We start from the raw sequence: 13,210 nt of genomic DNA on the forward strand, positions 1-13,210 counted from the left end.
TTTTGTCTTTAGAGACATTTTGTTTTCATTTTGGGATTAAATACTTTTGTTTTTATTATTAAAATACTACAATTTGGCCCAATGAGCAATAAATCAATTCATCGCATTATACATTAAATAATTTGCATTTCCATGATTTATCATTTTTTTTCTCTTTCTACCAAAAACTGGATGATAAAAGTTTTCAGTCGGATGTCGGGTGATCTTATCTAGACATTTTTTGAAGGACAATTTTTCTTCATAATTCAGTTTATTTGTTGTTTCTGTTGTTTTGTTTGTTTATTCTGGATATTTAAAATGTCTTCCAGTTCCAGTGTTAAAAGTTTGTTATAATTTAAATGTATTGATTTTTGAGACTGTGCATTATTTTACCATCTCTATTATATTAATGGAAACCGTCTCAAAACAACAATATTGTTGTTTATTGCAATAACTTCTGGGACAATTTATCATCCAGCACACTGTGTTATTGTGACAGGCCTGTGGAGTCATAATCATTTGGTTTAGTTTGTGCAATTTTAACAGTTACATATATATCATTCTTTTTTTTAAAGTGTTTTATGACAAAATTGCAATTTAGAAATAAATAATTTAAAAAATTGCAATAAATAATCTGTATTTTGGCTTTTTATCTTGAACCGGTTGAAGCCACTTATTAATGTTTGTCTTTTGAAAAACGTAACAAACATAATGTTGTTTATAAGCCTGTGAACCTTCAGCATCAGGAAATGCTTCAGACTCAGGTGGTGACACTTTATTCCCTCAGATGGAAACTCGTCACTGTTCTTATAAAAACAGAATTTCCTGTAAATCTTTGGCCTGTTTTGCTTTAAAAACACATTTTAAGTCTCAAAGCGACTCAGTGGAGCCCAGGAGACTCTGATGTTCTCTCCTGAACATTCACCTTAAATTTTATTGTATTTTAATACAATAACAATATTATCTGAGCTGAAACTCGAAGGACTAAACTCCTCATTAGATTGTAACTATGCTGACACAGCAAACAGCAAAGACATTATTTGCACTTTAACAAAGTAATTCCTTTGAATCCTAACTTTTAAGCAATTAAAAACCTTTTGTTTCATCTTTGCTGAAACTCAAATCAAACTTCATCTTAGATGTCCTGAACATCTAAGATCCTGTTGAAAAGGAACGTTGTGGTTTCAGAATCCGCTCATTTACACCTAAACTGGTTCCAACGAGCTGCATGAAAACATCCCGACGCTGCAGCCAGACAATCAGCAGTCAATTCCCAGAGTAATGAGAAAACTGCGACTGTCTGAACGTTTCATTGACTTCGTCGTTTTACCGCTTAAGATCATCAATACTGAGCTGAGGGTCGCTGCACATGGCTGCCTGCTGAACACAAAGAGGAAAAACTGAACAATTTCCCTCAATGAGGCTGGATTTTCTGCTACACGTTGTTTACTCTGTTCTTCTTAAACTGGAACAGAAATGAACAAAGAGGCTCTTCCTCTGCAGTCAGGAGGGAGCTAACTGGAATTAGCATCCAGCTAGCATGGCCAACAAACATCCCTAACAGGAGATGACAAAGTTAGCTTAGCATATGTAAATCCCTGATTTAGAAGGTTTTTTTATTAAATCTCTAAAAACAATCTGTCTCTTGGCAAACAGAAATAATCAACATTAGTAGTTTTTTATACAGCTGACCATTCTGGCTCTGCAGCAGTTTTATATTAATAACGTTGGCGTTAGCATTACCATTTACAGGACAGAAAATGTGAAGAAAGAAGCATCTGATTCTCAAACAGCAGCATTACGTGTGTGTCATGGTTCACATGTAGACCGGGGCTGGGACTTTAACTTGTTATTTTAATAACTCATTAACTCAGTTAAAAATTGTGTGCATTTATATATAATGTATTCAGTAAGTTCAGTTATTAACTGACCCAGGTCGTATCACACCTCAGCAACACTACAGGCAGTGGCGACCCCAGGGGTGGGCACCGGGGGCCAGGGGCCCTCTGGAAAACTGTTGGCCACCATCATGCTCAGGCAAACAGAGTCATCTACTTTAATCAGGACATAAATGTAAAAGCAGATAAATTTATGCATTTATTTTTAAAATAACAAAAACTATGATAACTTGAACACTGTTACCTCGGCTGTGATGTCATGCTGCAGCTCTGTGACCTCCTTCAGGAAGTCAGAAGAAAAGCAATAAATTAATGTCTTTTATTGGTTTTTAATATGCATTATGTCAACTTTAATAAGTAAATTATTAGTGGACTCGCACTGTACCTGACTGCTCTACTAAAACCTCTAAATCTGTTAATGTGTTCAGTAACCACATGTTGAGATAAGCCCCGCCCCTTCCAGCTCCCTTTTAATCCCACTCTGCACAGCGATAACATGTGGATGTTTGTGCATCAGAGTAATTAAACAAGCGGGTTTTTTTATTATTATTTTCCCAGCAGGCCTAGCGGCGGCGGCGCTGCCACTCATTTGACTTCAACACGCTTGGGACGCCATCTGTGAGGCCAAAGCCTTTAATCAGCCTGAAGTCCAGCAGGCGGAGCAGCAAAGGTCCTTAAGAGCTTAAAAAGCAGCACAAACAGAAAACTTTCTCACATTCACACATCAGATGTTTTCACTCCGGCTCCAGATAATTACCGGCTGCGGGACGTTGGTGTCTCTGCTGACTTTAATGACAACCAATAGTGACGCTGAAGGACGGAGCTTCACCTCTGCAGCATTTATAAGGAGTTAATAAGGATAAAATGACACTAAGCTGCATTAACTACTGGAAACCAGCAGCTAGAAGAGAACAGCAGCGGTTAGCGACATTAACCCTTTAAATGTTGAGAAAGAAACGATTTGAAATGTCTTGAAATATCCGCCATCTTGCTTGCGGCATTGTTTACATGTGTCAGGAAACAAACAACCAGCTCAGGTTGATGTTTACCTGAGCTGGAGGTGTACCGCCTGGGGGCGTGGCCTAAGCAGAGTACTAATTTTCTAATCTGTCTCTGACTGTAGAAGGAGCTAAAACATCCAACCATGGAAACATCCATCTGTTATGGATAAACACATCTGTTGACCTCCAGGTGTGTCCCTGCCTGGACACACCTGGAGCTCCTCTGATCTCAGCCCAAAGTTTCAGGTATTTTTCACCAATAAGAGGGAAGAAAATCTGTCACGAAGCAGAGACAGGTGAAATCTGGGACAATGTGTCCCGTTAGAGGACAGGTTCCTGCAGACCGCATGTGAGCTGGACGTGTCCCCTCAGAGGACATCCGAGGACATTTCTCCGCAGACACACCTTGCTGCTATAATTAGCCGCCTCTCTGGCTGCTCAACCCGCATGTTTTGGCTTGTTAGGCTCCGCTGCTGCTCTCACTTCCGTGTTGTCTGTCACCGTAAAGCAGGAAGCCAGGCAGTAATGTGTGGGAGTTAATCTGCGGGTGTTTACCTCCAGGTATGTCCCTCTCTGCGCTGCTTTTAGAGCTAATGTCGCTGTTAAAGCTCCGCAGCGTTTCAGCGGCAGCTCGGTGAAAGCCTCCCCGGACAGGAGGAGCTGTTGGTGGGGCTGTAGCTCCGTGTCAGCGGGCAGCTCCAGCCCGGAGCGGGGCAGCCTGGCCGGCCGTTAATTCTGTCTCTCGGCTCCGAACAGGTGATCCACGGCGTCCAGACACTCTGAACCCGGATACCAGGTGAAGCGGAGCGGCGGCAGGAGAAGCTACATGGAGGCTAACTGACGGGGCTCGGCTGGAACGGTCTGCGGTACTTTAGCTCCACAATGCCCGCCGGTAAGTGGTCTGTGACCGTGGGACTGGGGCCGTGGGTGTGCGTGGACACGCTGGGGGAGCAGGGTTCGTGTTTGAGTGTGAAACTTCGGTGTTTATTGAGCTAATTACGACAACGCCACCAGGGTTCAAGGTAAACGGTTGAGTGGTGCGTTCACGGACACGCGTCTGTATGGGATACCTGTTGACGCAGAGGTGAAGAGAGGGGTTTCCTAAACCTGGGGTCGGGGTCCCACTCTGGGCCGTGAAATGGGTCTTCAGCTGATCGCTTTGTTTCTTCTGCTGTCATTGTTAAATGAACAGTGGTAAGTTTCTGAACCACTGGATTAAATAATATATTGACATGGATGAAAATGTTGATTAATCTGACAATAAATTTTTAATCGGTAAAATATTTACTGGCGTTTTAAACCAAAGTTAAATTTTGGAAGGAAAATCTTTAAGTTGGGAGGAAGAAATGTATGTAAATCTAAGAACACAAAACTTTATTATTAATAAATATTAATATATGAGATTTGTTTTCTTTCATTGCTTATGAGCTTTTACTTTATTTTTTCCCCTTGTACAGTTAATATTTTTGTTTTATTTTAGCAGCAAAGAAGTTTGTAAAAAAGCAACAGTTGTAAAAAAAAGATCAGGAAAGAACAAATATTACATAATATACTCAAAATAGTAACTATATTTTAAAATAAAAAGTCAGGTAATAAGAAAACTAAGATGGTGGATTTTCTGAAAAAAGTAATAAAAAAATGTGACATGAAATTAATATAAAAAGGTAGAAGTCGTAAAAAAAATTTTTTTAACATATTAAAGAAATTAAACATTTAAAGTAACATTGATTATAAACTGAAGCCATGAAGGTCGTAAAATATCCTCAAATTACAAACAGGTTGAACATCTTAGTTATGAAATAAAATGATTAAGAATAAACCTGGACATGGCAAAAAGAAACAAATATAAACTGAAATGACTTATTAGCCACGAAAGTAATACTATTGTAGTAATTACCAAAATATGCCGTCAAATAAAAGCCTTGCAACCAAAAGGAAACAAAATGAGTGGAAGAACTGCAGCTCAGATTTTAAACTTCTGATTGAAGCATTAAAATACATATAAATAAAAAATCCTATTTGAATGCAGGTGGTTCATCAACTCCTGTTTTATAAAGGAAGTACATTCACTTGGAGCCATTTGGAAAACAAATTACTTCCTCACAGAATAAAAATGTCAGTTTGTCACAAACATTCAGTTCTTGTAAAAGTGTCTAAAAATGATTTTAAACCCAGAGAAAAACTTTGATGTAAAAACACCAGAACCTGTAGATTATAAAATGTTTGAATTATGGTGTCCGCTAATGGTTGCTGTTACTGTGTTGCGTTTAAAATGGTCAGGAAATCAGAGTGTCTTCAGGTCAGGAAGCGGGCTGAGCTGGCTGGGTTTAGAGAAGCAGAGCGTGTTGGAGGCTGGATCCGCGCTGCGGGACGCGCTGCGGTCTCCGAGGAAATTTAACAAATGGGTCACTTCAGCAGAAGACACCAGAGAGCTTTTCATCTTCCTTTTATCCTCTTTAAGAAGAGCTGAAATTAGGAGGAAGGAAGAGGAGCCATGTTGAGGCTTTCAGGCTTATTTTATCCTGCAGGTTTCTGATTAAAGTGACTAAAGAGGGAAAATCATTTCTGGGTGTTTTTCTGGTTCCTTCTGCTGGTTTTTATAAAAGGGAATTTAAAGGATTTGCATGAAAATGTCCAAGATGGCCGCTCATCCAGGTGTTTACCTCAGCAGATGTGGTCGGATTATTTCAGGGAGTTTTGTTGGATCACAGGTTGGATCAGAACCAACGTCCTCAACTGGGCTTTAGGTTTGTCTTTGATGCTCTTTCATTTCAGTTTTCTGGGTCTTTCATGCAGACAGGAAGCGGAAATGAAGATCAATCAGAGAAGTTAGAGCATGAATAAAAAATAAAACTTGGAGATGAAATATTAAATCTTCAGCTTTGGGTTGAAGATTTTCTGGGTTTTTCCTACATGGTGATGAAAGTTTCAGATCGTTTTCTGAAGCAGAAATTAAGCGGAGAGAAGCAGCTTTGTCGTCCATCGCTGCTGTTTGTCTGTGCATCAGATTTACTGGCGTACCAGAAACATGCAGGATGATGAAGCATAAAGGTTCCGCTTGGATCCTTTTACGTTTTTTATTTTAAAGTTATGTCTGTTTTTTTTAATTCTTTAAAGTTTCAGCTCTAATCTAAAGTTTTTGTGCATCAATCTGGACTGGACTGGTCCGGTTCTGTGTGATGGATCGGGTCCGGTTCTGTGTGATGGACCGGGTTCGGCTCTAATCTAAAGGTTTTTGTTTTGTTCAGAGTTCCTCTTCGTCTCAGAGGGAAACCCGTTCAGCCGATCTGCAGCAGGTCCGGTTCCGAACACGCTGCGGTTCCTCCTGACTGTTTAGCTGCGTGATGGTTTGGTTCAGTTTGGTTCTGAGTGATGGACCGGGTTTGGTTTGATGCTGCTGTTCCTCCGCACCGTTCAGCTACACCTTCACCGTTTCCATGGTGACGGCAGAGCGCCACAGGAGCTTCCTGTTGGCTGTTCAGAAAACATGGAGGAAAGTTCTCTGATCCGACCAGAACAAAATGAACTTCTGGACCGGGCTGTTCAGAACTCATCCGGGTCTTTAATGTCCGACTTGGTCTGGAGCAGCAGCAGCTCAAAGCTGAAGAAATGATGAACAAACATTTATTTAGGAAGAGTCTTAAAGTCAAACATGGAAATTCATCTTCCGGTTCTGAATTTCCAGTTTTCGTTATTAAGCTTCAACAGTTTTGTTCTGATTTTCGTCCTGCCGGACCTTCTTTAAATCCTAAACACGTTCTGGAAGAATACAGGAACAGTCCCAGGTGTGTGTGTGTGTGTGTGTGTGTGTGTGTGTGTGTGCTCTGTCATGGCTGCTGTTACTCTGGGAGTGAATAACAGCACTCCCATAACTGTGTTTCCCGTCTCTCTGCGCTCTGACAGGAAACCAGCTGCTGTTTAATGTTTGTCCTGTTAAATCCCGACTCTGATCCAGAAACGAGCCGAACAGGAAACCAGAACCTGGAGCCAAAAAAACCAACAGCAGGAACATCTCTCTGCAGATAGAGCATCTTTGTTTGCTGGAGGTGATATTTCAGCCTGCTGATGCGCCTCATGTCTGCCAGATAATCACTCCCTGTGGTAAAGTGCTGATTGCATTAGCGGTAATGTGACGAGTGCAGTATTGATCGCTGATTGGTTAAAGTGGCAAGAGGAAGAAATGGAGAAGCAGAAAGTCTCTGCAGACAGAAGCCAAGAATAACTTTTGGAGTCATTGTTGGCTTTTTATATCAAAGGTTTATCATAATCCCAGAACCATTATCTGTAATATCAGTAACGGAGGAAATGCTTGGACTACATTAGCATCTCTGCTGCTGTTTAAGGCAGGAGAAAAGATCAGTAGGAAACTAAAACCAAAGTTGTTTCATTGTGATTACAGTAGATTTGGTAAATGTGACTTTTATTACAACTATCTAGTTGGAAATGATTATATTTTCAAATAGTTGGTAGTCTAATAAATGTAGTTAGGATCATGTTGCGTTAGTGTTTGCTCCTTCAGTGACGGACCTCAGCGTCATCTCAGATCCTTCCTGCCAGCCGCCGCCGCTGCTCCCAACAAACTGCTACGTATTTTATAGTCTGCTGTCTGTTTATGCACCAACCTGCATCTTGGTTCTTTAAATGATCCTATCCAGTTGCACATTTCATTAAATTTTAATATGCAATTTTTAATGACTATAGTTTCAACTTTTGTATGTTGCAAATTTGCTCACAATATACAGTCTTATTTTTCAGTTTTTATCATTTTTAACCATCTTTGAATCTGTTTCATTTACTTTTAAGCTGCTGCTGACACACCTGGCTCCTTGAATGACCAGAGAAACTCTGGAAAGATGAATGGATAGAAAAACACGTTGCTCCAATCTTATGGCTTGGTAGATTAAAAACTAAAAGTATTTTTGTTGCTGAGCTCATATTTCTATTTATTCAATTATTTAGCAGAAAAAACGGGGTTAGTAGTGAAGATATTGCTTATTTTGCTAATATATATATACTTAAAATTTTATTTAAGTCCCACCACTAAATTGCTCCTGAATTTATTAAATTGTTCAATTTTAACCTTTAGTCAGTTTTAAAAATGTAATAATTTCTTAACATTTTTACACCTGCAGATTCTCTTGCTGGCTCGTGTTGAGCCTGCAGGTCCAGAAACAGAAACACCAGAATCATGTTTTCTGGTTCTGAATCCAGAATCATGCAGCGCTCATCATGAAGGAGGAAGAGCAGGAGGAAGAGGAGCGTTTAGCCGGCCGCCGTCTCTCTGATTGGGTCGTTTGTTTTTTCCTGCAACATGCAGTAAATTGCAGTGTGAAACTCTCTGGTGCGTTTCACACCAGAGCCACAGAAAACCACGTTCTGCATGTGAGGAAGAGGATAAAAATAGTTTGTAAAAATGCATCTGATGTATGGATGCAGCCGTGTCTCTGTGTGAGCTGCAGCATCCATCATGGTCTGCAGGCTCCTGAAGAGTTGACGCCGCAGTTAAACCAGTATGCAGCAGAAAGCTGCTGCTGCGCAACCTGATGAGCTCATATGTGATCAGTTGAGATGCATGATGGGATTCCTGCTGGGAGAAACTTTATTTCCTCCTTTATTGGGTCGAGGCCTTCATGTTCTCCTGAGATTTCCAAACAGCGATCTGCTTCAGGAAGAAGAGAAGAACTTTAAGTTTTTTCCCCACGTAAACCTGAGGAACCTTTTAGTTTTCCAGTTAACATTGAATTGGACTGAACTGTTTTCTGTGTTGTTTCCTGGCTGTTTTTGGTGAATGTGGCCCAAATGGAGCAGCTGTAGGCTGATGCGTCCCGAACCGGATCAAACGCGGCGCGGCTTCCTGTGCTCTGAGGACGGTTCCTCCCTCAGTTGTTGCCTCTGATTAGTATTCATAGAATAAGACGGTTTGTTCTGCAAAGAAGGATTTTGTCCTAAATATAACTTCAAAGGAGCGTGGGCGTCCCTCTGTTTTCCTCCGCCGGTCGCATCTCTGCCGCGCTGAGAGCTTTTATCTCCGTCGGCTGGTTGTGTGACGCTCTGCTTGTTGCTTTTCAGCACTTCTGTAAGGATTTTCTCTGCAGATGTTTGCTCAGCATCAGGCTGCAGAGACGTTGGGCTGGAACATGTGAAATGTCTGCAGCGCAGCACCTCTGGTTTCTGCAAACACCAAACTTCTGATTATGATAAAATAATCTGGATTGGAGGGGGAGAACTTCAGGTTGAATCCATCAGAGCTGGTCATTGCAGTTCATTTCTGAAACCGAAACCCTGTTGGATCGGACACAGTATGAACCTTGTGAAATAAGGTTTAATGGGTGGAAGGAAAATCTTAAAATTTTAATAAAAATGTTCTAGTTATAAGAGACATAATATACCAGTGGAAGATTTTAATTTAGAATCTGGGAAAATGGCAGATTATTTAACTTTAAACTAGTATTTTTTCTTTATCAATGTTATAAAATTGTTTTGCTGAAAAGTTATTCTAAGTGAGTTTCGTCTTATTTCAAGTCTACTGAAATATTTTCACTAGAAACTAGACAATAAAAATGCTTGGTAAGATTTTGTTTTTACACTGTAGCTAATCTTAATCTTTTTGATTATCGGATTATTTTCCTGCTAAGTGTTTCTTAAACGAGTCACTGAAGCAGGTACCTACCAACATGGCTGCCAATTGTTAAAACCTGCCTACAAAATAAAAGCACAGATTTCAAATGGTTAAAATCAAAACATTATCAGAGATAATCAGTTTTGTGACTAGTGGTTCTGTTTGTAGCTTCCTGCTCCACCTGGTCCAGTCCAGGTTTGTTTCCTGAGTCTTTCGTCTCATAATGAAAATTAAATCCCAACAGATTAATAATCCCTGGCTGCTCAGAAACACACAGAGCTGAATTTAGACTTCATGAACATCTGCTTTGTGTCGATCTGAAGCGAACAGGTGAAGGCCAGTGGAGACCTGCCGTCGGACTGAGAGCTTTTACCTTTCCGATGGAAATCAGGAGGCGGGGTTTGTTCGGCAGACTGCGGACCCAATCATGTGAGCTGACATTTACACCCCCACGTTTCAGCTAAATGGCTGAGTTCCTGCAGCATGTCGGTCTGACCTGTTGACATTTTCTCAGGGAAAAATCCAAAGTTCTGCTGTGCTTCACCTCTCCGTGGTTAGTCTTTGTTTCCTGGTAAACGGTCGTTTTAAGGATGTCTGAGATGAACCTTTAAACTGCATGTTTTGGATGTTTAGACATGAAAAGCCTTCGCTGGCGCTGAGGCTGAATTTCTTTTCCTTTTAGAGAATGGTTGACTCCATGTGAGCCGTCAGTTCTGCTGTTTGTCCTTTTTAGGACATCAGTGGATGAAAGTATGAGACGGTGACCTCAAACACAGACCGGGCCTCCGCGCTCCGTCTCGGTTATTTACGGCCGTGACCAAAGCTCTTCAGTGATGCACATGCTGTCACTGAAACTCTGTTATTCTGCAGAGGAATCAGATGCCTGATGATCAGTTAGAAAGACGTTTAATCAAAAAGAAAATTAAAGTTTTGTGCAAAACAGTCATTTAATTTGAGCTTTCTGGTGTCGGATGAAGTTGCCAAAACAAACGTGCTAGCCTAGCGTTAGCGGGAGAAATGTCAACTTGTCTTTAGCCAAAGACTAAAGAGAAATCCTCCAACCGCTAAAATCTGACGCCTCCATTTTAGTTTCTGTTTGGTGAAGAAGGAAGTTGCGCTCAGTGTCTAAAGAGGTTTTTGTGTCGTTTCCTTCAGTGGTTCTTGGTGCAGCGCCCCCACAGGCCAGGAGGGGAACAGGTTGTTAAAGGGTTTGGTTGGTTTGACTCGGTGTGGAGTGAACGAGAACCACAGAGGCTGGAGATGGAACAAATGTTGCAACTTTGGTTCCCAATTGAATCGAGACTATTTTACAATCTGGTGTGAAAAGGACCAAAGATTCTGCATGAAGTTCAAGACATTAGAAAAGTGGTGCCAAGTTACGATTTGTGTTAAATCCTCCTGATTGTTTGACATCTGAAGAAGAAAAGATGAAGGGAACATAAATCCTCTTTACTAAGATCAACAGACTGGAGCTCAGTGCTACTTTTTATAGTCATTCAGAAGAGACTAGACATTTTCTGTTGGACTTAAGGAAACCGTTGCTAAATCTGTCAAATGCGCCTGCGTCGGGTATGGAGTCCCACAGCGTTCAGATCTTGAGTCTCTTTACTATAAAAGTTGAAATCTTGGATTTGTGGTCAGGAAACTCTCTGGATCGTTCAGGACAAGATGCCTCTAAAGATGACACAAACGGATCCGGTCAGGATTAGCAGACCTCCATATTGACCCTTTCCAACCACGTCACCTGAACGGAGTATTGAACTGATCTACTGCGATTGAAACAGCCATGGTTTCTACTTGTTGAAGTTGAGCTAATTTATCGCTAGCTGAGAAACCAGCCCATACTTCTCCCTCCATGTTTGTTGATTTCTTTAAATGACTGACTTTGCCACATCATTGATAGCAGTTTGTCAGACACGGTGTTTCCCTTTGCACCAACGCAGATTTAAAAGTGTACAAAAGTCTAGATGCTAACCGGTTTTTTCATACATGCTAACGGAGCTTTTTCTCCATAGAGACTGATGCGTAAATTTGCAATAATGCAATATTTGGTTTTTATTAATTTTGCCTCTTGCCTTGTAAAATCGTTAGCTGCAAATCTGAGGGCTGCTGGTCTTTAGGATTAACGGCTGCCATCCGTCGTCGTCTTCTTTCCTCATCAAAAGGTTTACAATAAATGACAAGTCTGGTTTACATCCTTGTCATTTGACTTTTTTTAGTGAAATCAACTAAATAAAAGCGATATTGGATTGCTAACAGTTTGGTTTTTGACTAGCTTACAGTAGTTAGCATGGCGTCAAGGCGGAGCGACGCTTTCTGAAGACGTCTCATGCTGAGGGTCAATGTGTTTGAGTTTAGGAAACTGAAACTTCCCTCAGGCTTCAGGTTTAGAGTCAGTCTGCAGATTGAGCTACTTTATCTGGATCACACAACCTCAAACCCACACATATTTACACACACAAGAAACGATGGTCATGCTTTCTAAAATATTCAAACTCTTCACCTTCAGGTTGTGTCCTGTCAGGTAAAATGCTTTTCACTGACATAATCCCAGCACACAAACCCTCCCTGCTCATCAGGGTCTGTTTCTTGTGTTTTCCTCTCAGAGGAATAATTAGAGAGTTTAGGAGAGCTTCAGTTGCACACGCCGGGCTCTGCAGAACGGCTGCTGCTGCCGTCGGCAAGGGGAAACACAAACACCGCAAGGTCAGCGATGACTGCCGGTGTCTGAGGCAGGAGGGGGGAGAGAGAGGGAGAGAGGCTGGCCACGGAGACGGCAGGAGAGACGGAGGAGTGGAGGTCCGCCTGGGAGGCCGTTCGCTGCTTCACCTCCAACAAGATGGATTCAGAGAGCAATGAGTCCGGTAAGAGGCTGTTTCTTCATTTCTGACTCTGGCAGACAGAGATGGAGGCCGAAGGGTCAGTGGACGAGCCCGCTCTGCCGCGGCCATCGATCTGCTCCTCCACTGAGGCCCGATAGCCAATCAGCAAGCTGGTTCCGCCTGACTGGCGCACCTTGAGACCAATCAGAGAGGGCGCTGAGGCCAGGTAGCCGTAACGAGGAGGGACGAGCCGCTGCAGGCGCTGATTGATGATGATGGTGGCACTAACTGCTGTTTTATGGTCTGCCCCCCTCAGAAACTCCTGTCTTAAGGATTTACTCTAAAGGTTAAATAGGGAAAAAAACATGGCGCCTCCGTTTTGTCACCTGAGAAAAGCAGTTTAAGCTTTTAGAAAGGATTGATTTACTCCCGTCTCTTTCAGTGGTTTATGTTTACTGTAAGATTATCCAGATTTTACCTTATTAATTTCTGGATATTAATATTTTCAGAGGAAGAAATGCGGAATCGTTTGTCTGATAAATGAGTTAGATCTGCTGTATTTGACATAACTCATCATTATTTATATTTTAGTCCCATTTGACCTGTTTGTGCTTTAATGCTAGAGGCTAATGCTGCTTTGATTTGATGTTTTTCTTTAGCTGATTAGTAGGAGTTCAAGGCTTTCTAGTCTTAAACGTTAATGTGACGAATCTGTTGTAATATTTGCCATTTATGTGAGGAAAGTATTTCTCCCTACAGGTTCTTGAGTTTTTATGTGTAAATGTTTCAGATCATGAACCAGAGAAATAAATCAGGTTAAAATTTATATTTCTATCTAGAGAGGAGTTATCCAAACCAAACTGATTCCAGTAGTAAGTCCCGTCAACGCAG

At 41.3% G+C, this 13,210-nt stretch overlaps 1 protein-coding gene across 4 annotated transcripts in view; it reads left to right on the forward strand.

Moving 5' to 3' along the window:
• The first annotated feature begins 3,210 nt into the window (after positions 1-3,210).
• The window catches only part of efr3a (EFR3 homolog A (S. cerevisiae)), a 67,974-nt gene continuing 57,974 nt past the window's right edge, over positions 3,211-13,210 (forward strand). Inside the window, exons 1-2 of one of the 4 annotated variants that reach the window (XM_028020180.1) lie at positions 3,211-3,439; positions 3,635-3,770. In XM_028020180.1, the coding sequence (XP_027875981.1) occupies positions 3,761-3,770 (10 nt within the window). In that variant the 5' untranslated portion in view covers positions 3,211-3,439; positions 3,635-3,760. The remainder of the gene's footprint in view (positions 3,440-3,634; positions 3,771-13,210) is intronic. The other 3 variants (XM_028020179.1, XM_028020182.1, XM_028020181.1) reach the window with 3 other exon arrangements.

Source organism: Xiphophorus couchianus, chromosome 6, assembly GCF_001444195.1.
Source record: "Xiphophorus couchianus chromosome 6, X_couchianus-1.0, whole genome shotgun sequence".
Taxonomy (NCBI): domain Eukaryota; kingdom Metazoa; phylum Chordata; class Actinopteri; order Cyprinodontiformes; family Poeciliidae; genus Xiphophorus; species Xiphophorus couchianus.